The sequence below is a fragment of the Dryas octopetala genome, chromosome 2, assembly GCF_963921425.1.
Source record: "Dryas octopetala chromosome 2, drDryOcto1.1, whole genome shotgun sequence".
NCBI lineage: Eukaryota > Viridiplantae > Streptophyta > Magnoliopsida > Rosales > Rosaceae > Dryas > Dryas octopetala.
In genome coordinates this window covers 25,851,018-25,876,189 of record NC_141367.1, presented here as the reverse complement: position 1 = coordinate 25,876,189, position 25,172 = coordinate 25,851,018, and the positions used below count along the sequence as shown (strand labels likewise).

General features: G+C 34.7%; 3 protein-coding genes and 1 non-coding gene across 5 annotated transcripts; 2 read left to right on the top strand and 2 right to left on the bottom strand.

Annotated features, from left to right (window-relative positions):
- Nucleotides 1–4,068: 4,068 nt before the first annotated feature.
- Nucleotides 4,069–4,676, bottom strand: LOC147294748 (geraniol 8-hydroxylase-like). The gene is given in 2 exon segments (XM_086231213.1): nucleotides 4,069–4,374; nucleotides 4,377–4,676. Coding segments are annotated over 2 exon segments (573 nt in total). The 5' UTR covers nucleotides 4,644–4,676.
- A 998-nt stretch (nucleotides 4,677–5,674) lies between these two features.
- Nucleotides 5,675–11,297, bottom strand: LOC147294747 (U-box domain-containing protein 6-like). Of its 2 annotated transcripts, none has more exons than XM_086234404.1 (6): nucleotides 11,004–11,297; nucleotides 9,898–9,990; nucleotides 9,515–9,700; nucleotides 9,179–9,286; nucleotides 7,082–8,268; nucleotides 5,675–6,653 (listed from the first exon to the last, which is right to left on the bottom strand). In XM_086234404.1, the coding sequence occupies exons 2-6, from the start codon at nucleotides 9,946–9,948 to the stop codon at nucleotides 5,867–5,869; spliced, it is 2,319 nt and encodes a 772-aa protein (XP_086090530.1). In that variant the 5' UTR covers nucleotides 9,949–9,990; nucleotides 11,004–11,297; the 3' UTR covers nucleotides 5,675–5,866. The 2 variants fall into 2 exon arrangements, with proteins under 2 accessions (XP_086090530.1, XP_086090528.1); XM_086234402.1 differs by having other exon boundaries at nucleotides 10,725–11,296.
- A 6,402-nt stretch (nucleotides 11,298–17,699) lies between these two features.
- On the top strand, nucleotides 17,700–17,782 carry TRNAL-UAA (transfer RNA leucine (anticodon UAA)). The gene has a single exon. It is a non-coding gene; the product is annotated as a tRNA-Leu (tRNA).
- Nucleotides 17,783–18,749: 967 nt separating this feature from the next.
- Nucleotides 18,750–21,761, top strand: LOC147294745 (proteasome subunit beta type-5). The gene is made up of 8 exons (XM_086231861.1): nucleotides 18,750–18,890; nucleotides 19,060–19,188; nucleotides 19,281–19,410; nucleotides 19,676–19,782; nucleotides 20,122–20,256; nucleotides 20,337–20,440; nucleotides 21,244–21,344; nucleotides 21,429–21,761. Exons 2-8 carry the CDS (start codon nucleotides 19,075–19,077, stop codon nucleotides 21,554–21,556), a joined length of 819 nt encoding a protein of 272 aa, XP_086087987.1. The 5' UTR covers nucleotides 18,750–18,890; nucleotides 19,060–19,074; the 3' UTR covers nucleotides 21,557–21,761.
- Nucleotides 21,762–25,172: the final 3,411 nt, after the last annotated feature.

Sequence of the window (25,172 nt, the reverse complement as noted above, 5' to 3'; positions counted from 1 at the left end):
TTTTGTTTATTTCCTTGATTGGTTTGTGTTTGTGCATAATTGGAAAGTGGTTTGGTTCAAGGAAAATATTTGGGTCACCCCTCCCCCCAAATTAACAATTTCGGTAATATCGGCGCATGATCGGAACTGTTCACTTTTTAGATCACTTATTATAGATCATCTCTTCAAAAAATCAAATCAATCGGAAATCGTTTGGTTATATAACTGTTGTCAATTAAATAGAAAAAAATTATGGTTTTTAATTAAAGAGTGATTTTTTGACCAAACCGTTGATTTTTTCTATTTAATCAACAACAGTTATATAATTAAACGATTTCCAATTGAGTTGATTTTTTGCAGAGATGATCTATAATAGGTGATCTAAAAAATGAACGGTTCCGATCATGCGTCGGCATTACCAAAATTATTATTTTAGGGGAAGGGGAGACCTTGGAGTACCCCAAGGGTGACCAAGTAGTGTCCTTAGTTTAATTGCTGCACGTAAAGGGAAAGTTAAAACAAAGTTGAAATCCATCCCTGCCTCAACGATTTCGCACAACTTGAAAAATACAAGTTGAGAGAAGATGGATATGTGATATAGTTTGGCATGTCATAAGTTGTGACACATGTTTTGGTCGGTACGTTGTGATACACGTTTCCAGTCTGCATGTGAAGAAGCTGACCCACTTGTGACTGTTGAAATATATGACCATTGCACACTTAGTGTTAATTGCACGTGGTAGCTGGAATTCAATTCATTCGATCAAGTGCTTTTTTGAACTTTTTTACATGTATCAGCCAATCAAAAGAGTGTGGTGGGCTTGGCTGGATCTCAAACTCTCAATTCATTCAATTGTTTTTTGTCATAAATTCAATTTAGACACATAACTATTTATGTTATTTCAACGGGGTCCATGAACTTTCAAATATTTCAAATATACACCTGATTTATTATGTAAATTAAAAAATGAAATTCTGTCCATCAATTTTGAGAGATCAGTTAAATGTCAGCTTAACTTTTGCTAACGGGGATTAATTGGCGACGTGGCACCAACTCAGCATACATTTCTCGCCAAATGAGCAACACATGTCCACTTGGCACGGGCCCATACACCCATCACCTCCTTCCCGCTCGTCGAAGACTCTCCTGACCATTTAGTCTTCAAAAAACATCACGTTTTCCTCCAAATTCGAATATAAATCTCTCACTTGTGTTCAACGAGCGAGAAAGAGATGATGAGTTTGTAGACCCGTGTCAGGGGTTAGATGGACCTGTGCGCTCATTTGGGAAGAAATGAGCGACACAGGTCCACCTAACCCCTGACACGAGCCCACAAACTCTCACTCGCGCCTCCAGTTTTTCCCAAATACGAACACCCGCAAATTCTTTATTTTTGTGTAACTTGTCCAACACAACGGTTTTTGTCTAATACTATTGTATTTAATAATTTAGAAAAATTCATAAAACCAAATACCATTGGATATTATATTTTAATATAACGGTTTTTTAAAAACCGTTGTGTGGTAAATTAAGATAACGGAAAAAATACAAACTGTTATCTATTTATCGTTGTCTATTTACATTATTGTAGTAGTGGAAGGCTTGGTCATTGGTTTGGAGGATTTCTTTGGCCATGGTTGCAGAAGAAACTACAACTGTGGTTATTTGGCCCGGCTGCAAACTCATTATGGGGCCATAGCGCATGGAAAGCTTAGTAAGGGAGAGGTGGGGTTTGTCCCCAAGCTGAAACAAATTCCCAAACAACGGAATTGGCTTTGGTCCCGGTGGAAGCCTTCCGGGATTGGCTTTTATTCTTCTTGCAAATGAATGGACGACTTGGATTGAGACCCAAGTAAAGAAAACACACAGTATGCAGCTCAAGAAATCCATCCCTGCCTCAACAATTACGCACAACTTGAAAAATACAAGTTGAGAGAAGATGGATAAATATGTGATATAGTTTGGCATGTCATAAGTTGTGACACATGTTTTGGTCAGTACATTGTGATACACGTTTAAAAGGCATATGTTTTGGTCGGTACGTTGTGATCCATGTTTTGGTCGGTATGTTTTGGCCCCATGTTCTTTAAGAAAGAAAAAGCACGGTTTAATTGATATGACCGATCCATTTGAATATGAGAACAGTACTTTGTGTCGTGTTCGTGATATTTCAGCCGTTTTAATTGTGATTGCAGAATTTTGTCCTGGACTAAGCCCGGCCCTGAGCATGGGCCACCAAGTGCGACGACACATGGCCCATTCTTAAGATGTCCAAAATTTATATATATATAGAGAGTTAATTACACTTACATCCTCTAAGGTTTATCGTCTTTTTACATACACCCCTAAAGTTTTAATAATTACACATACATCTCCTGAAGTTTCAAAACTGTTGCATATAACCCCCTACAAGAGAAAGAAATAAATAAATAAATAAATAAGAAAATATTTGTATTGAGGTTGGATTTTACACCTTGAGTAATCTTATTTGGTCATTTAACCCCATAGCATGCTATCATTTTTCATCATTTTTCGTCTCACTATAAGAGATTATATGCAACAGTTTTGAAATCTCATGAGGTGTAAGTATAATTAACTATATATATATAATATTTTATATAATATTTATTAATTTTTTAAATATAAAATAAAATAAAATAATCTTGAAAAATTGGAAAGTGGAAAAGGAATCGTTGCTTTACACTTAGACAAAAAAACATTGTTTTTCAAACTTGAACGTTAGAAAATAAAATTAAATAATACATTAATACTAACAATCTTAATCTTTAATATAAAAAATAGAAAATTAAATTAAATATCAAATCTCAACAATTTTTTGGTATAGCATGAAGACTATATAATATTTCATTTGAACTACCAAATTTAAATGTAGTTTTTTAGATTAGGTCACAAATATGTTGGCCCCTTTGATTTGAGTCTTTTCCATTTGACATTTTTATCCTTTAGTCCATATATGATGTGTATTAGTTAAAATTTATAAAGTCTTGACAAAATTGCCCTTGAGGCTTTTAGATTATCTTGAAAATTTGCTAATATAGTCTCAACTTCATATTTAGTTGTGACTGTACGATACTTATAACTTCAAATTTAGTTGTGACTGAACAACAGTCACAATTAAGTTGACTTAATATAGTATAAATAGAGGTCAATATAGTATAAATAGAGGTCAAAATAATACATAGTATAGTGGTGTGAATTGTCTCTTTCAATTTACCAAGACAGTCACAGTTAAGTTATGATTGAATTGATTTTTTTTTAATACAATATAGTATAAATTAATGTAATATTTGTGATGTAATATTATTTTATTTTTTATTGTAGTAGAATGTGATGTAATATTTGTAAATTTTAATACCTTTTACTTTATTATTTTGTTTGACTTTTCAAGTAGTACCTAATCTAAAATATTATTTAATTTTGATACCTAAACTAAAAAGTTATTTAAATTTAATAGTTAAAATCAATGAACCTTATAAAAAAAAAAAAAAAAAACTAGAATTCAGTGCCCCTTTTCAGACCTTCACGCACGCATTCTCTCTCTCCCTCTCTCTCTCTCAATCTCCGCTCTCATGTCTTACTCTTTTACTATCTCTTATTTCTTTAGTTTTCTCTTCTCTATTTAGTTGTCTTTCTCCTAATTTTCTCTTAACTCAAAAATCCAATTTTCCAAATTAGAGTTTGAATGAAATTAGGGCTCAAATGCTAAAGAAGAAATATGAAAGGTATGATTCCTCCAGTTTTCAAATCTTACTCAATTTTTTAATATCATCTTAAAGTTTTTATATTAATTGTAACTTTGTTGTCTTTTTTGTAAATTATTGATTTTTTCGTAAATTGGAGGAAAATTTTAAGTCTGCTGAGCTGAGCTAACTCAACTCTTCAATTAAGGGGAAAATTCTAAGTCTTCAAGATGGTATCGTAAATAACTCATAAAAATAAACCTGCCTCCTCTTGCTTCTTTACACATTACAAAACACCAATGCTCTGACTCAAGCTTTGTTTGTTATTAAGTTACAAAACTCAGAACATATTAATTATTGTAAAAACCAGCAATACACCATCATCACCTACAACCTGGGCACAGCTCTCAGAGGATGAGCCATCTGTAAGCTAAGGCCAAATTTGTCTTCCATGTTCATGGTCTCTGGTACAACTCCATCTTCAAGCTCCCAATCAAAGGAGTTAAGAAGCGACCCCAACATCAATTGTAACATTCGCACCGCCAATGGCAACCCTGGACATATTCTCCTCCCACCACCAAATGGGATCAGCTCAAAGTTTCTGCTTGTAACATCAATTTGATCCAATCCCAAGAACCTCTCCGGCATAAAAGAGTTTGGGTTTTCCCAAACGCTGGGGTCTCTGCCATTCTGCCAATGGCCCATGCATTCACTAGCACTTGTGCACCCTTTGGGACAACATATCCGCAGATTTCTACGTCTGCTTCAGCTTTGCGGGGCAGTAGCAATGGAACTGTTGGGTGCAACCGGAACGTTTCTTTGATTATTGCTTGTAAGTAAGGGAGTCGAGCAATGTCTGATTCCTCAACTGGGTTTCCTCTGCCAATGATCTGCTCCAACTCTGCTTGAGCTTTTGACAGGCTTTCCGGGTTGCGTAGTAGCTCAGCCATTGCCCATTCCATTGTGGCTGAAGTTGTATCGGTGCCTGCAGCAAATAGATCCTACATATTGCATATTCTGGAAGATATACTTTTTGGAAGTTTTGGACTTTGGAGTTGGACCAACCAAAAAGTCTTTTAACATTACACTCAAATTGTAAGATCGTGAAGAAAACAACTCAGAAGAAGCCTTTTAGGTTCTTTTTAATTGCCTCTCCAGACAGTGTTGCCAAACATAATGGGCCTTTGCCCTTTGCCTCTTTTTGTTAAAATACTTGTTTGTTTGTTTTTACCAAAAAAAAAAAAAATACTTGTTTGTTTATCAAAAAAAAAAACACATACTTTCCACAAACAACTTCAGCAGATAGTATAGTTAGAAAGAAAATAAACCAAGAGACACTTTTCATTCATCATGTTTGCCCACATTTACACTTTGATGCTATATTTACTTCCGTTTTCAAGTGTAATCAATAAAATTGGAAATTATTTAGTCCTGTAAATATTATTAAATAAACATACAGTTTTAATTATAATTAGATGAACTGATTATTCAATAATAATTACATTACTAAACAATTTTTTATTTTATTAATTTTTTACATAAATCATTTTTAAAGAGTAATCTAAAAAATGAACAATTCCAATTATAAGACTACACTGTAAAATAATAAAATTTTAATTGATCATTATGAGATTAGCACACAAAATATTAGCAAATGATATATGCAAATTCTCATATCTTATTAAAACTAATTATTACTTATCTTTTTTTAAGAATAAAATAAAACTCATCAGCCCCAACATTAATGCTAGGAAAGTCGAACTCAAGTTTTGTTTATTATTAAGTTTCAAAATGACTTTTTTGCATTTTTCCCATTTGAATTTTGAGCTTAATCTCACTTCACCACCTAAAGAAATTATGTTAATTTACCACCTGAATTAAAAATTTGTTGCAATATACCATTTCTTTATAACCAGCAAATTATATCCTTCATTAATTTGCATATTTCATGGCTTTTTACATGGCCTGAAAAAGAAGTAACTTTATACGAAACTAACCACTTGAATTATGATATTCATAATACATGTATTCCTACCTGAATACAAAACCAAAATCCATAAATTACAGGGGCCTGTACATTCTGCTCTTTGGAAAGGAGAGATTAAAAAAGAAAAACTAGGAATGCCCATAAGGAGGACAAAAGAAATAAAAAGATGATACAACAGAAATTTACAGCACCGTGGGCTTAACACTGGTAAACAGAATAACTCTTGCTCTTCCATAAAAAGCTAAAAGCTTTGCCCATCTTTCTTCTTGAGATGGATTTGCATAGCGGATTTGATTCTGGAGCAGACATGGGATTGTCACTATTTTCAGCACACAGATTCACCTCCGCAGGTGGTTGGTCTCTTTGTCTTTGCTCACGGAACAGCATTAAAAGCTTCTGAGCCTTCTCTTTTCCTCTTGATGTACCATTCACGGAAATTGACACCAATGCAGGAATTACTCCTTCCTGTAGGACCATCTGACTGCATTTCTCACTCCCGTTACACAACATAAAGAGACATGAGACAGCTTGCTCTTGCTCAATGGGTTCACCAGCATCCAAAATTGCTGCTAGTGCACCGATAAGACTCAAATTTGATATCATTTTATCTTTTGCAGAATTGCTCGAAGCCAAATTTATCAAAACAGCTATACATTTTTCTGTCCATGTATGGTCACCAGAGTCTGCAAGAAGGGATTGGAGACCACTGATGATACCAGCTGAAAGAAGATTTGGAATATTTGAGGGAATGCTAGAAAGGTTGTAAAGGGCGTGGAGGGCATCAAGCTGGCATTGTTTTTCAACATTAGCCTGAAGGATCTGGGTTAAGAAAGGGACAGCGGGACTTGTGCCAATTATAGGCTTGGCTTCGTCATGGCAGGAGAGATTCAGATACAGGGCTGTCGCAGGTCCATGAGAACTGGGATTTGAGATCATTTCCTCCAGCAACGAAATTACTCGCAATGCTAACATTGTTTCCTTGTTTCTGGGAACAACAAAAAGAATCAATAAATTTATAATTATTGATAAATTTCCAAGGTTTAGAGAACCTTGAAACACACGTATCATACAAACATTCCAAATGCAAAAGAACCTTGATTGCCTGTTATTTAAACTTTCCATAACAACATTAGAGGAGTTCTAGGATTCCAGTGAGACCTTCGTAAGCATTCATCTATTATAAGTTCTGATATCTTTTTTGGTACATATTAAAAATTTGGACCTATAAGTTCTGATATCTTTTGATGTATTATTTTGGCTATTGCCATATTTTGATGCTTAACAGACCTCTTTCTTTTTATCAGGCATGTAATAACCCACATAATCGTTGTTTAATTCTGAAATAAAATATTACCAAACACAGCAGTATTCAGGTCTGAATTTTTTTTAATCTGGAAAGATTAAAGAACAAACCTGTTATTGTTGACAGCAAGATTGAAGAGAGCCATGGCTCCACTTTCCTGAGCCAAAGCATTCGCTTCACGCACAGCTGAGTCCAGAAACTGCATAAGTGCTTCAACAAACCCATTAGCCCCCATATACATCCTGGCTTCCTCATCATCCTTCAGCAAAAACCTTATTTGCTCCACCACCTTGCACTTCTTCCTGAAGTCCTGCCCTTCATTCAAGATGGTTAAAAGATCCTGATAACTTTCAAAAACATTAAGCTCAGACTCTTCCTCCACTGGAGACACATCCTGGGTTTCATTTTCAACAGCCTCCTCTATTGTACCACTCTCCTCTATAGGAACCACCTTAACCCCCTTCAACTTGCAAGAGCCAACACCACCCATAGATTTTGAATTAGTGGACTCAGACTCAGACAGTGCCAGCCTCCAATAGTTGAGGTCAAGAGACTCAGGTGGACCATCAGGGACAGAAATTCCATGCTGTTCACACCAACTAGCAATGAGACCCTTGACACAGTAATTGGGAGTTAAAGAAAGATGAGACAGCTTCTGTTGAGTCTTTGGGCAGGTATTATGCCCATCGCTGAACCATTTCTCAATGCAAATCCTTTCATAGGTCTGACCAGAAGCAATGATGACCGGATCATACATAATCTGCAATGATATTGGACACCTTAATTCTTCAGGTGGAAGAGGCATCTGACCTGATCTCCTATTGACTGGCTTGAAATTAAAAGAGCTTTTGAGATTAAAAGAACTAAGTTTTGACAGCTGTCGCTCAAATGCTTGACCATTACCCCCGGGCCCAGCATCCTCAACAGAAACAGTGGGAGAACATGGTGCAGAACCCTGCGAATCATTGTCATCTGAGAGTTCACTTCTAAACAACTTGGAGTATTTTCTCATAAGATGTAAAAGATAAGCCACAATTGATTCCTTCCGCTTATCTTCCTCAGAACGGGCTCTTTGGATGAGTTTCTTTAGACATCTTCTCTCTGTAAGTGCTGCCCTAGAAGAGGTAATACCAAGCTTGATAGCAGCCTGGTGAAAAGATTCCAGCTCGTTATTGTCATTACAGTTGTCGAATTTTCTCCCTTGCTGGAGCAATGCAATTATTTCGTCACCAATTTGCTTCTCTAAGGGATCAAGGGAGAAGACAGTACCCTCAAGTTCACTAACAATCTCCTCAATCTGAAACAAGTTCAACAATAAAGTGTTAAGAACACCTATAAGTGATATACCCAAGTAATAGCAAGAAAAAACCGCAAAACATTACCACCAAGGAATGATAACATCACTAGTTAATTTCAAACAATTTCGAGTAAAATACAACTATTGACAGGTAAGAAACATAACTGCATAGGGGAAGAAAGATGCACTGTAATGTAAAGCACCAAATTATCAAATACAAAGATGCACCAGAACCATAAAATGAACATACAGTTGAGCAGCCTCAAACTAGTTCACCAAAGATTACGGAAGACTGGACATGACTAAGTTTCACCATCATAGGGACCAACATGCAATGAGAATAGACCCTCGGACTCTAGAGAGGCTTAAACCACAAGGCCCACACCAATATAGTGCAAAGGATCATACAAGAACCATACTAAATAATAGAAACACCTTCCTTTATATTCCTAGATTAAAAATGGGGAGAAAAGCAGACCACATTAATAATATTAATGCTCAATCTGGAGGACCATTTCGACTCATTTTAAGCTCCTATTGAAAGTTTCTGGTCAGACTTTTCATCAACCATATCAAGGTAAATCTACATACATGCATTTCAAAATATGCACTCTTAAGAGTTTAACTTGTCTAAAATGTCAGAACCCAGCAAAAAGATTCATGGACCCAAAGCAACCACGTCATGAAATGGCAAGGCCATACAAAGTTGACTCAAAAAAGTCACAACTAGTTGAATAATTAGAAGGGTGTCTTTGTACTTGCATAAAACTGCAAAGAGAACAAATTTAGCAACTATCTTCACCTGGGTATGCACAATAACAAATCTAGTAACTATGATATCAAAAACATTCAATTGCAATTACCATCCACAAGGAAAAGAAAATGCAAAAGGAACTTGAAGAATAATTACCTGACAACCAATAGATTGTGGAACAATATCTTCAACACGTCTAAGACTATCCATGAGAGCACATCTTGCCTTCTCAAATTTTGAAAGCACAGAATCCCCAGTTATAGCCTGAATGAAAAAAAAAAAAAAAAAGTATACTTTTAGCCATTACATACTATGGAAAAGATACTCAACCTAATACAGAATGGAAACAAATTTAAACATCACCAAAAGGATAATAATTTCCTCTATGCCATGGTAGAAGGAAAAGAAAAATAATAATAGCCTGCTCTGATTTGGGAATGGGAGTAACAATTACTGCATAAATTACCAATGCAATATTGAGGGACAACCTACCAAGTAAAGTTTACTACATTCTGAGCAATGTTGAAGAACATTCTTCGACTTTTCAAGCGCTACATGCAATGAACATAAAGCTTGGATGCCAGACTTGCTCCTAGGCCGAGCCGCTTCCAAAGAAGGAAATATTGACATTACTTTGCAATAAATTGCAGAGAGTGTCTTGCACATTTCTCCATGCAACTACAGAAGAAAACAAATATAGTCAATCAGTTATCTATAATGATAATGATAATATAGTAAGTCGGATAATGTAAATGACAAAAGAAAAATTGAACAGACCCCAAAAGTAGGATCGGAGGTTGTTGAGTTTAAAATATCATCAAAATTTAATACCAGTAAGTAACTTAAATGCATCGCCACCCATTTCTCATTCATACCTTGGCATCACTGGCAGCAAACAAGTTCTCTTCAACCTCGGTAATATCCATGACTGAAGCTCACTTGGAAAACTATAATGCAAGTTTTTACATCTGCATTGCAATAAAAGACATGGTAAAACAAAATTAGCAAAGGCAAAGAGGAACATCCTCATTTAAATGTCTCGAGCATTAAAACAGTAATAAACCAAAATTGCGACAACTAGTATTAATTTTGGTTGCAGCAAATAAATATGCATAGCAGTGAAAATTTCGCATGTGCACTGTTGGGTAAAACTGAGGATTAGACAGAAACAAAAATAAACAAATATATTTAACGTCATGCACTCCACTTCTCCAGGTTTCCAATGATTTAAGTGAAAATCCAGAAAGTGATAATAGTCTCCACTAAGCCAATTAATTGTATTATACCTAATTAAGTGGAGGCATTCATTCCTTCGCATTTGAAGATTGATTAAAATAAACCCATATTTGAAACACTTACTTCCTCAGAGACCAAACAGGGTGTTGGAAGATTGACACAAGAAAATATGAGGATAATGCCTTGCATAAACAAGAATGAAATACCCACACACAAAAAAAAAAAAAAAAACAAGAAGCAATGCAACGTTGATCCAGACAATATCTTCAGAACAATGAAAATGGGGGAAAAAAATACAAAGAATTGATTTAGACATTTCATCGAACGGTCAAGAAACAAAATCTGAGGGATAAGAATGTCGATTAGCAAAAACACACAGTTTGATTTGATTAAGACATTTCACCCATTAGCCAAAAACTCCACAATAGTTCAGACAAGACCCGAATAAAAGGGAATCGAAAATGACCTTCTCGGAAACCACCATGGCAATGAAAATTCCAAACTTCGATTGACAGGAGAATAAATGCGAGGAACCCGAAATTATAGAAGCGAGTTACACTAAAGAGGAAGTTCCAACCACAACGCGCCAATTGCTTACGAAATGGCGATTCAGATGCGGAACAGAAGCACACTAAACTCGGAGCTTTGTAAAACAAATTAGAAATTTACAGCTCAATATGGCTAAAAAAAAAGGGAATATATTTGACGGGAGGCAAGTAGCTAGGTTTTGGAGCTGAGCGCGTACCAAAAAACAAAGGGACGAACTACGGAGGCTTCATGAAAGAGCATTTACGATAATAATCCAAGGAACCAAACAGAAAATTAGGGTTTCTTCGATGATCTGTGCTTTCCCATTTCATCACCACTTAGGTTAACGGATTCAAATAGATGAGCGAGTTTCTCGGAGTTCAGACAGATTGGATTTTTGGTTATTCTGAGTGGGTGCTGGGGAATATTGGAAAATAGTTGAAAAATAAAAATGGAGGTAAACAAAAATATAGCTCTGAAACTTGGGCCGTTGGGCGTGGGAGATAATGTATGATTAATTAACTAATTATTGTAATTTTTTATTTTTTGGTTTTCTGAATTGTTAATGTTGTTTGTATTTTATTTTATTTTTTTTCGCCGCTTTTGTCTCCCCGGTTCACCGGCCGACAATTGCCGACCTCCTCGTTTGTCGGTTAGTAGATCTGTCATAAATCATAAATGTGCGCGCCAATTACGAAATTGCCTTCCCAAATGGAAATTTTGGTGTAATGGGTTACTTGCTGTACACTTGTACTGTTATTGTACAATGTACACAAGCACTTACAGGTGCGTATTATTGGTTCCTAATCATTCCTATTGCATTCTCATGACATTCCAATAAGATGTAAATTATTCATATACTTGTCATCAAAGTTAGTTTTACTTTTCTTAATCTTGTTTGTTACTTTTTTTTTATACGCTAAATTAATGATCTATAATGACAAGAATAATAAAAAATCTATGTAACATGAATAACGATTTTTATGTAAATATATCTTACCGGTTAAAGTTATGATAAATAATCTATACAACATGAATAATAATTCTTAAGTAGATACGCACGACCGGCCAAGGTCACTACCAATCTTTTATTTATGGGTAAAAATGATTTCTAATCTTTTTTTATAGTTTTTTCAATTTTTAACTTTGAAAATGTAGCATATAAGTTAATTAGCATTCTACGTATATCTATTGTTTATACTATTTTAACATTTTCTTTACTCTTTTTTTTTTAAGATGAACGTACTTTATTTAATTACCTTTGCTTTTCTCAATCTTATTTATTTCTATATTCTATCAAGGCTATAATTAAAGCAATATGCTTACCATATAACATACTTTTTACAGCTCTATGTATTAGGCTCAACAACACTTAAACGAATGATTGATAACATACTTTTACATCTCTATCTATTAGCAATGGCAAGTACTTATATATTTAGTGCAATGACAACCACCCACTTATCTAGTGCAATGACAACTACTTACAAATAATTATTATTATTTTGTTATTTTCTTTTTATTTGGTAAAGGGTACGAAGGAATAATCACATTTGGTATTGGATCGAATGGCACTATAGTTGTTTTCAAAAATTGTGAATTATTGATGGTCCCTCAATTTTAAAAATAAATTTGTTAGCAGTATATGGTAATAACAGTTAAGAAATACTGTAAGAAATAAGTGGCAATTGAACTATTTGATATGGCAAATATTTTTGCTAAAAGTCACTCAATCTCAATGAATCACTTTTAAACTAATTGAATGTATAATAAGTATAACTATTAATTACTACCTAAATGAGCAATACATGTCTCATTCCCTTTTTGAAGGAAATTCTCAAATATTATTGAGATGGTATAGCCTATAGGGGGTAGTTACATAAATTCACAATTGAACTGATCTCATTTGCAGCGGCTATCTCCAAGCAGGAGTACGGAAACAGGAATACTCAATTGTGCGCAGATATAATAATGTGGGCTCAGCATCGGGCCACGTGGTGGTGTTTTCACCACTAGTTTTAACAGTGTCCACGCTGTTAACTTCTCGCGGAGATTCCATCAGGGGCATTGGGTAAAAGAGGTTAAAAGCGATCGCACTATGTCCTTCTGGTCCTGTGATTCGTATCAAAATGGTTGCTAAACACATCTAACCCGCAGTGTCTCTGTCTTTTTTTCCCTAAAGAAAATTATTTATCGTGGCTCATTTTTTTATTGAGCACAATTGCACAAGAATCCATCCATTCAAGCTAAAAGTACAAACTATAGTTGGTGTTTGACAAAAAAAAAACTATAGTTGGTGTTTGTTATGAGTGAGCTGTTGTTAATTTATTTTGTTTTGGGCGTTATTTTTTTTTTTTTTTTATAATCAAGGGTATTTTGAGTTAACTTTCACGTATAAGACTAATTTCTTGAGTTAATCAAAGACAAACAATATTATTTTAGGCGTTAACTTTGATATTTATTAAAAAAATGTGTAAAATATTGCTGGATGAGAAATTCAAATTTGAGACTTAAGTATAAAAATACATATTTTTAACTATTAGAATTAAGAGCTTCATGCATAATTGTACTCACATATATGGTAGCTAGTGATCGAAAAGTATTTATTAGAAATTTTAATTCATTATCAATATCATATATTAATATTATTTTTATATGTTGTCTAGGACTTGGGGGAAAAAATAGAGGATCACACAATTCAATGTCAATAATCAATATGATCCTTATAAGTTTTTGGCCTCAAAATGTCATTATCTTAGAGGTCAAATGTATTGATTTTGTGATACGGAAAATCACATACATTGGAGGATCATGTCAAACCAATCTTTTATTTTATTTTTTTGGGTCGAACCAAACCAATCTTTTATTGATCATCTTATTATAACAAAAAAAAAAAAAATCATTGCAATACTCCATTTTTTAATTTATATTGGAAATATCCTCTGTTTTACTTTCATGCTTATGAAAATGTTGCATACAGTACTTGTAGGTACATGTCAATGAATTCTGAAAATTACACGTGGCGACTATTTGCTTGACATTGTAGGATGTGTTCGATTCTGCTTATGACAAAATGCTGGTCGTGTAGTTTGATATTCAGCTACAAACCAAAGTTTGTAATTTGTGGACGGTTGAAGCAAATTGTCCAGATCCAGCATATATAGTCAATTAGAGCCATAATGGAATTCCAATTTAAAGCGACCACTTTATGCTCATGACCAGCTTGAGCATGTTGGATTTGAAATAAAGCACATGTGCATGTTTCTACATATAACGACAGTCATTTGTGTGTAGATCCAACATAGGAGTCAATGAAAACCTCTAGAATCATCTTCATGCTTGATCAAGTGTAGTTATAATTGACTATTATGGTGCGTTTGGATGAAGTAGTTTGAAATCACTAAGAAATTCACAAATGACGGAATTTAAAACGATGTTATTTAAAATTATAGAATATGTAAATTCTCTTGTTTGGATAACATGTAAACATAATGGAGTTTAAATACGGAATTTATGGTAGTTTTAATTTTTGATGCATCAATTCAAAAGAGTGATGGTGATGGTGGCAACAATAAAAATGATGTTTATGGTGAGTTGACCATATTGGTAGGGGTGATGGCCCACAAGCGGTGGAAGAAATGGTGGTGGCTAAAATTGGGATGTTGGCGGTGGTGGTGGTGGTGGTGTTGGAAATGGCGGTGATGGTGGTGGCGGCGGTGACGATGATGGTGATGGCGATGGTGGTGGTGGTGGTGGTGGTGGTGGTGGTGGTGACGGTGATGGTGATGGTGGTGGCGGCAGCGGGGGTGGTGGCGGGGGTGGCGAGGGTGGTGGTGTTAGTGGTGGTGGCATTGGCGACAGTGGTGGTAGTGTCGACATGATCGACATGACTTATTTTTCTTTTGTAAAAATTGAAATTTTGAAAATGACACCAATTTAGGTGGAATTTAAAGCCTTCAAATCCCAAATTTTTTTCCACCTTGAATTTACAAAATTCTGTATTTATTGACCCAAACAAAGAAATTAGAACATGTAATTTCTTAAATGCTGAGTTTTGTTTAAATTCCGAGTTTTTTTCCTCCATCCAAACACACCATTAGGGAAAATTATAGTTTAGTTCTTTTAACATTTTTTTTATTTGAAAAAAAAAAGACTTTTTTTTTTTCAAATAAAACTCTTATTTTTTCTAAATAAAGTCTTTTGATCATTACCTTATAAAAGAAATATGTTATTATTTTTTTATATTTTGAGGTATAGGGTATGAGTTAACCTCATACATTCCTAAAGTATATAATGAGGTTTATGGATATTGCATATTAGGTTTTAGTTAACATCTAATATAAAATTTATAAATCAGAGCTTGACAAATAAGTAAAAATATACTATCGAATAAAAAAAAATGGTCGTCGATCACTCGGTGCCTGATATGTGTGAAAAAAAATATAAAATAATAGATCAATATTATATAACATGAAATAATTATAATATTATTGAACTTTAATTAAAATTTTAAAAGTCATAAAATTTTATTTAATATATTATAAAATTAAAATACTTAAATAGAAGTCTCAGAAATATTCTTATAGTAAATTCAAACTTTTACCGCATAATGGCAATATGCAAATCAAAATGTGGGGCCAAAACTTTCGAGTTATGAGTCATGACCGAAGCTGAGAGCCAGAAACCATCTCCTTTTTTTGTGGCCACGAGCCAGAAGGCCCAGAACCCACCTCCTTGGTTCCGGGGATAAAGAGAAACAAAAGGTCGCCTCTCCCAAGTCAAAATCAAATTTGGGAAGTCATTATTAGCTTCCCACACTGCCTACTGCCTAGCGGCCCTAGCTCACTCGCTTTGACCAAAATTCAATTTACTTATTATTTAAAAAATAACTAGTCTGTCAGCAACCAACCCACGTAAATTGTTTTTTTTTTTTTTGTTGATAAATCAACCACGAAAATTTTGATTGTGAAATTCATTCATTTTATTTTGTGAAACAAAAGTACAAGTTTATTTTGTTCGAATTTGAACTAAAATAATACTAAAGATAGTCAAGTACAGGTAGACCCACTTAATAGGTGTCTAAATAAAGCCACTCTTTGATGAATCATTGCTTAACCTTAAGGCTAACATATTTTTAATTAGTATAGTTATATTCTTGGAATAACGGTTGTGTTTTTCAAATTAGGATCAGGATTCCATGACCACTCCGAACATTCATATATTGTTTTAAAATATTGCAATATTCACGTTTTGTTAGTTAATTATGATTATTAGTTTGTTAATTTGATTGAATAGATAAAATGGTCATATATGTTGCTTAATCCAAGTAGTGAGAGATGATATGAAATTGATAAGAGTAATTATCATTGTGATAATTACTAATAACTTTGAGCCAACATTATTATCACAATGTTTGAGTTTTACTATAAAATTAGTAAGGCAAATGAAGGCAATTGGCCTCACTCAACATTTTTCTTTACATTCAATTTGCCCTAGAACTCATTATTCATTTAATATATATTTTTTAAGAATGGTTGCAATCTAGTCAATAAAATACCTTAAAGAGGTCGACAAGGGCAAATTAATAAAGGAAGATCATTATTCATTCTTAAGGACGCCCCTTCCAAAATTTTGTACGATTCTTCATTCCTAAAAATGAATATATATTGTGGATGAGTCATGATACGCGTATTTAGGTCATGCCTCAATATACATGAAGGGGTATGATAAAAGTATTCTGCATAAAAAATGAAAAGTCTTACCTTATAATTAATAGGCAATGTTGCAAATTCAATCACCAATGTAATGAAAAGAAATCAATAGAAAAAATAAAAGGCAAAGCCAATATATGCATGTCGGCAAATGGGCAAAATGTGCATGAAAACATAGATTAAATGAACAAAGTTTATTATAACGAGTTAATTACACTTATATTATCTGAAATTTATCGTCTTTTCACATATATCCTCTAAAATTTCAAAAATTATATATATACCCCTTGAGGTTTCAAAACTATTGCATATAATCCCCTACGAGAGAAAAAAAAAATATAGATTTGTATTGAGGTTGGACCTTACACCTTGAGTAATTTTATTTAGCCATTTCACCCCTTAGCATGTCTTTTTGCATAATTTATCATCATTTTTCGTCTCACTATAGGGGTTATATGCAACAGTTTTGAAAACTCAGGAGGTACATGTATAATTGTTGAAACCTCAGGGGATGTATGTGAAAAAATAATAAACCTCAAGAGGTATAAGTGTAATTAACTCTTATTATAACCTAGTATAAGTGAGCCTAGAGATCGACAAATAGGCAAATTAATTATCACAATCATCTTTAGAACTAAAAAAATTCATCACAATAATCATGCACCATCATTGGTGGTGATCCTAATTCCTAACTAAACGGATATATTGCCATAATGGGTTGACCATGTTCACTTTATTAATTTCGAAGTAGTGGTTGATAGGCGAGTCTATGTGATTGCTCATGCATGCTATAATTATGACTGCCTTAAAAGCCATTAATTGGGTTGCCTTCAATTTTGGTACAAATTAATTCATAAGGTATGTTCGTGCATGAACATGTATGTAAGAGATGAATCACTCATTAATTCGGGTTCAATGCTATAGTTTTGAATTATTTTATGAAGCAATAAAATGGATGAAATTATTTCCAATCATTTGGCTATATTAAGTAGATTAGACAGGGAACCAATTATATATATATATATATATATGTATATGTGGCTATATTGGTGGGTCATAGATTGCATGTGATCTTCAAAGTGATGTTACCGTCCACGTTCTCTGCGTGAAAATGAAAACTACTTCAACAATTAAAGAGAGAGCGAGTTTGCTAATTGTTATGATACTGTATAAAAACAATATTCAGGAGTATCACATCATCAGCTGGTTTGCCCGAGAGGTTAAGGGGGAAGACTTAAGATCTTCTGCACATAAGTGCGCATGGGTTCGAACCCCATAGCCAGCAAAATCAAATTTACATTTTATAAAATTTGTTCTCTTACTGGGTATTTTTCAGTTTCAAGCCCTCTCTTTTCCGGGCCCGGGTAATTTCCTTTTTAGTTTTCTAATTATACAAACTGGACCAACTTCTAATAAGGCCCAATAAAAAGCCATGGTTAATACTTGTGAACAATCCCATAGCCAATCTCATCCCTCCATTTTTTGAAGGGGCTTCTAAATGCAACTACTAATTACTTTTGCTACCCTCCATTTCAATTGTCTTTTCAACTAGTTGCATAAATTTGGTTAGGTGGTAGATTAGATAAGCATACAATGAACACGAGATATATAATAGTTCACCACTATCCATGTGATCGGGTTACGTCCACTTAGGTTTTATGGGTTTTGACTATAAATAAATGTGTTACAATGTACAAGAGAGCATAAGAGCTCTAGAGAGAAAATGAAAGCTAGGTCTAAATATGAGAGAGATGAGAGATTCTTTTCGATGTGGGTAAGGGTCCCTATTTATAAAAGATAGGGAGCCATTTCTCTTACAATTGCCCAAGTGTGAGACTTTTACATATGTAAGGCCCAACACAACACAGAGGCCCGAGATAGCATGGAGGTCCAAATACACACGTCTTCTTGTTAGGAGTAATTATGCTCGGTGCACATATATGTATCAACACAACTTTACCCTAAGTTGAAATAAAAAAAAATCAAACTCAAACAAACCCCCCACCCAAGCACCATCCTTCCCACTCTCTCTACACCCACCTCGTCTGCTGGTCATCGTCCAACAAGGTGAGTGAAGGGGGAGTGGGACTCGAGCTCAGAGTATGAGTTTGTTTTTAATTTTTTATATATTGAGGGTGGAACAGGAAAATTGAAAAATCATTTTAAATGGGGTTCCCTTTCCGAACTACGCGGAATGATATTGGGCTAGCTTTAAAGCCTACTGATTGTGGCCCAAATAGAAGCCCATTGCAGGCTTTCCCAGCCATCACTCCCCTTTTCCTCGAGCACAAGAAACTCCCACTCTAAATAAGCACTCCCTCCATTAAATTTCTCTGCTCGATCTTAGTCTCCGCTCCTCATCTTCTTTGTTTTCGTAATCATCAATCGCCAAGGTATTGTTCCAACCTTTTCTTATTTAATCCAATTTACCGAAATTTATTACTGAATTTATGAAATAGACCAAGATTGCACCAGTTTTTGATTTCTAGGGTTTATTCTGGAACCATGCTCGTAAAATTGTGTGCTTGGATTTAATATTTGGCTTAATAATTTGCTTCCCAGAGAGTTTAAGAGAATATGAAGCTTGACACTAGCGGTCTTGAATCAGCTGCGCCGCTGTTCGGGGCGAGCAGTGGGCTTCTCGATGCGTTTTCAACTGCCCCATCGTTCGAGGTTCCTGATACTACCGATGTGAGTTGTGATTTGTATCTTAGTCTCTGTGTGGTTCAGGGCACAGTTGCCTTTTTTTTTTTGGCTGATTTTATGATTTTTCCCTATTTCAGTTTGATGGCTTTCAGAAAGAAGCTATTCAAATGGTGAAGCCGGCCAAAGGGACAACCACACTTGCCTTTATTTTCAAGGAAGGCGTCATGGTTGCTGCTGATTCTCGAGCTAGCATGGGAGGCTATATATGTAATGCTTTTTTTTTTTTTTTTGTATTCTTCGTCTTGTTAGCTAGTATGAGATAACTGTATGTTTGGATTAATTTGCCACATGAATTCTTTATTGGGATGATTTTGAATAATTCTTAAACTTGTTAGTTCCTGCAAAGAAGTGTTCTGTTTGTTGCATTGGCATTGTCTTATCGGTGGTTTAGATTGTATCTCTTACTGTACCCACATACCCATATACCTATATAGTATATACCTTGGTTTACAATTCTTCCTAATCTTTTCAGCTTCGCAATCTGTGAAGAAAATTATTGAAATTAATCCTTACATGCTTGGGACAATGGCTGGAGGAGCTGCTGACTGCCAATTTTGGCACAGAAATCTGGGAACTAAGGTAGTGCACATACTTTGTGTTCTTAATTTTGAGTTTACAATTTTAAACCTCTCAGCTATGGTTAAGTGTGAATGGTTGATTTTATATTCTTTTTTGGTGCTCTATAGTCTCTTATTTCATTATGCTTTTATGAGGACAATGGAAGATCAATATGCTTGAGAGACTTTATCATGAGTGAAAATTCATAGTAGTGGCATAATATAATATCTATGTTCACCTATTAAGGGGATTACATTTATGCATTTGTTTGGCGTAGTATAATAACCTGTAAGTGGAATATTATGGGTTTTTTTTGGCCTTATATGGATTACTAATAAACAATTGTTTGATATAACTCAGTGTAGGCTGCATGAATTGGCAAACAAACGCAGAATTTCAGTTACAGGGGCGTCAAAGCTGTTGGCAAACATTCTGTACTCTTACCGTGGCATGGGTCTGTCTGTTGGGACCATGATAGCTGGATGGGATGAAACGGTAATGAAATACTGATCGCATCACATTAAATTTTTTCATTGATTTATACTCATGCAATCTGTATCTTTTGTTGGGTGCAGGGTCCTGGACTTTATTATGTGGACAGCGAGGGAGGAAGGTTGAAAGGGATGCGGTTTTCAGTTGGATCTGGTTCCCCATATGCTTATGGTGTTCTGGATAATGGGTGTGTGCTTTCTCTCCGTCATTCTTTATTTGTCTGTCAGAGCAATAATTTTTGAGCTATTGTTTCTGAAAAATGAACCAAGTATCTGCTGGAGAGTTCCTTCAGGAAACCAAATTGTTGCACTCTTGAATCTTATTCTATATAAAATGGATACAAACAAGCAGTGCCTGTTGTTCATTAAGAATTGAATAGAATAGCAAGTGCATGCGATTAAGTTATAATAAGGGCTTACAAGCAAGTGGGAATGGAAATAATACCCATTTCAATACTTTGAATGTCCTGGGAACTTGTTCCTCTCACCTTGCCAAACAGAAAAGGGGAAATAAGATTTTTGTTTTCAGAAAGAGAGAGAGAGGGAGTGGAAACATAAATTAGTTTTTTGTCTACTTGAGATTTGCTTCCCATTATTCTTTTCCTTTGCGTCTGGTAGAGGTTCAACTGATCTTTGGGATGTCTGGATTATGGGAATGATTTACGCTCCTTAACCTGATGTTGTGGTTGCAGCACAAGTGTGTATGTACTTTTGCTTTATAACTATTCTGCTTTTTATCAATCAATATTGCTTTTTCTGTATGACATTGATTAATGATTGTGGCAGTCTGGTCTGCCTTACCAGAAAGTGCCCAGGCATTGCTTTCTTTCATTTTCCATTGAATCAAATAGATTAACTTTTTCTCTGTGTTCTGGCTCCCTGCAATTGTCTGAGTATAGTTGACTTTTATTTGTATGTTTGCATTATCTTGTTGTTTGCAAACTGTATTTTTGCACATGATCATTCTTTTGACCCGAGTTGCTTATGCTAGGTACAAGTATGATATGTCAGTTGAAGAAGCTTCTGAGTTGGCTAGAAGAGCTATATATCATGCAACATTCCGTGACGGAGCCAGTGGTGGAGTTGCCAGCGGTACCCTCTCTCTCTCTCTCTCTCTCTCTCTGCACCTGCACATTCATGACTTCAATTTGTTTTTGACGTCTGTTTTTAAATCAGTTTACTACGTGGGACCAACTGGATGGAAGAAGCTTTCTGGCGACGATGTTGGGGAACTTCACTACCATTATTATCCTGTAGCCCCAGGTGCAGTGGAACAAGAAATGGTTGAAGTAGCTGGGGCATAAAAATCTTGCACAACTTGGACCTGGTTTGAAGTGTTGTTTCCCTTCATAAATCTGTTGGAAGAGATGGAAATGCAAGACTATGCAGGATTTCTTGACCTACATGTATCTTTGGTTTGTCAATGAAACAATATGTTGTTAGAAGCGGGTTTTTAAGTTGATGTTACACTACTTTCTGATCATTTAATATCTTTCCATTGTGGATTTATATCTAATCCTATTGTTGGTGATGTTCATCCATCTTTAATTAAACTCGGGCCACAGTGGATTCAATTTTTTCTTTGTGCTCGGTACTCCTGTGACCCTGTCCTTGAATACAACCCAAGTTGGGTTTTGGTTTTTCTGGACGGTGATGAGCATGACTTGTGAGTTTAATGTCTTAGTATGGAACATGATTCGAAGACCATATTAGGAAAGTGACTGGTGACTTAAAAACATTATAGAGAAGACAATTTTGGTCAGGCTTGCAATATTTATAATACTAGGTAACTAAGCCAATGGAATAAAATTGAAGGGGATTGGGGAGAAGATGTGGCATGTGGATGTGAGTATTGGGTGGTAGAAAAAACGAAATGGCTGTCTGGCTGATGGTGGATTTTGCTTTGTTCCATGGAGTTTGAATAATTAAAAAAAAAAAGGGTTTGGCATGCTTCATTGATTTAAACTTGAGGTATGGCTCTGATGGCGTGGAAAGATCTTTGTAAACCATTGAAATGGTAAGAAGCTGGGGATTAGGTCCTACTCCAGAAGGGAAGATGAAACAGATGCAAATAGGAAGTTGTAGGTTGAAGGTGGACTTTTCTCTATCACTGTTTGGTTCACCCCCCTTTTTTAGGGTTAATCAGACCTATTATATGCTTTAGTAAAGTGTGTCAACGCAACAAGAACCAATTTTGTGGCAAATGGGTCCTACCTTTCGCATGAGCATGTTTTTTTTTTTTTTGGATCAATTTCGCATGAGCATGTTGAATAGCCAAAAGCTGATTAGGATTGAGTTACAATTCATGACCAATCAGTTAGATCCCTTAAGTACAAAGCATTGAATATAATTATATATGATATATATTGCCCATATATGATTATCCTTTGCCACACGAAGTCATCAGTCATCACTAATAGCCAAATAGGTTTTATTAAAAACATAGAATTGAGCAAAACTTATGTTTTCATTAAAAGAACAAATACAAAAAAGCCAAAAAGGCATGCATGACTTTTGTATGACTGTTCGTTTGAGCCAGTACTTCAGATGACAGTCTCCCATCCATTAGCAAATAAATTAATGGATAATCCATATTTGTATTAATTGTTTATTTTAAAAAATAAACTAAAATAATTTATAATACCATATTCCACCGAACTGAAAATGAGATCTAGATTCCAAGCTGTCTAACCACCCGACGCAAGACAGGAGGATAATAAAAACGATATTACAAGCTGGAGAATACATGCTCTCTCTCTCTCTCTCTCTCTCTCTCTCTCTCTCTCTCTCTCGGCAATGTTAGCTTCTAAGCATGTATTCATGATTGACAATGAGATATAATCATTATGCAAATTTCCACTCAACAATAAAATAATTAATTAGGTTATATGATTTGTAAGAGAATCATGGAAAATAACTCGCCCCTGCTGTAAATTTCGATATAAATGAAGAAAAGAGTGTTGTATGATTAATTGCATTATGTGCTGCAATAAAGTTACGTTGGATGAGAACTCCAAGAAAGGAAAAGTAAGGGTGTATTTGGTAACGTTTTACATGATTTTTCATTTTATAAATTTTAAAAATGACAAAAATACGTTTGGTTGCCGTATTGAGAAAAAAGTTTTTAAAAAACACAAATTAGAATTTCTAGTTTATAGTGTAAATTTAAAAAACGACTAACTCATGTTTTTCAGTGAATTTAGAAAATATAGAAAACACAAATACAAATAAAAAAAATCACAATTGAAAAAAAAAAACAAAAAAACATGTGATCTGCACCTTCTCCCCACCTAGCCAGACCCACCTCCGACGGTAGCCTTACCCCTTGCCGCTGCCCACCTCACCCATCTCTCTTCATCTCTCCTCTATTCCTCATTTCTTTCTCTCTACCAATCTCTCAAAATATATACTTTGTAATCCCTCTATAGTTTTCAATTCTCGCTTCAATAAACGAATCAAGACTCCTCATAACATCCATGACAGGAAGTACACGAGCCTTAACAACCCTTACATAGAGAAAATACATCCGTTCAACTAGATCATAGGTGCTTGCAGTTTGGTCTCCATTAATAATACAGTCACCAACAACTCTTCCACTTCCAAGATAGTCGCGCTAGCCGAGGTAGGTTGGGTTTTATGAAACTTTTTTTTTTAATTATATATTTTATGAAATTGGTTAATAATAATTTATAATTAATATCTTTTGTAAATATAATTATTTGGTTGTAATAATTGGTTAATTTCAAATGTGTTTTCATTATTTTTATTTTTTATAATTGTTTTTTAATTACGCTACCAGACAACTTCTCATATTTTGAAAATACAAAATTTAATTTGTCATTTTTCATTTTACAATATAATTTTTAGAGAATTGTTCTGTAAAACGTTACCAGACAGGCCCTAAGATTTTCATATAACACACATATATTCTTGTTATGTATATTTATTTTTTATTTTTTGGTAATTGAGGGTGTTATGCGCTACTTTTCACGCACCGAATTAATCTTTTAGACTGGTCAAATTAAGATAGACAATTTATGTCAGACTTAAAGGATTTACAAGAGATTTTACCTTCTTTGTTGTTTGGATTCAAGGGTCAAACTAGATACTGAAACTAGGGTGTTTAGATTTACAGCTACACCTCTGAAGTAACTCCTCTAACACTTTAGAGTTATGTATATTTATTTCATCATATGCTAGATTAAGTTATTAAAAAAATAGATCAGGATTCTCTACTTATTTGTCTACCCATTTTTTTACCATGCTTTAATTTTGACCAAGAACGGATAAAGAGAGAAAAAAAGAAAAAAAAGTGTAAGAGATGATGACAAAAATTAAAAACTTGGTAGGGAAATAAGTAGATAAATAAATAGATGATCTTGGGACATTAATGTATACACCCTTATTATTATTATTATTATTATTTTTTTTTTTCGAAGGGAAGGATTGCTCAAACAGGGAAAACAAAGGCCAGGCAGATGCAGACCCATCATCACCGAAAATTCATGATTCAGACTAGTAAAGGCATTGCCTCAAAAGAGTAATAATTGTCCTGTAGGCTGTAGGCTGTAGCTTCCTCTTAATTAAAGGGCTGCTTTTTATGGTTACACACGCCAATTACAAAACCAAAGCTTTTTAGGAGTAAAGACCATCGACCTTCATTAATTTGATAGTACAACTCCAACTCAACGTCCCTGTTTGGTTGCTGTCAATTCTCTAAGGGTTAAATATATTTTTGGTCCATAAATTTTGGGGTGTGTCTCAATTCAGTTCATTAATTTTAAAACGTGACAAAAATGTCTATAAATTATCCAATTTATCTCAATGAAGGAAATCCGTTAGCTTCCATCCACAATGCTAACGGAATGTTTTCTCTCCTCTCTCTCACACGTCTCTCTGCTCTCTTACTCATGCCCTCGG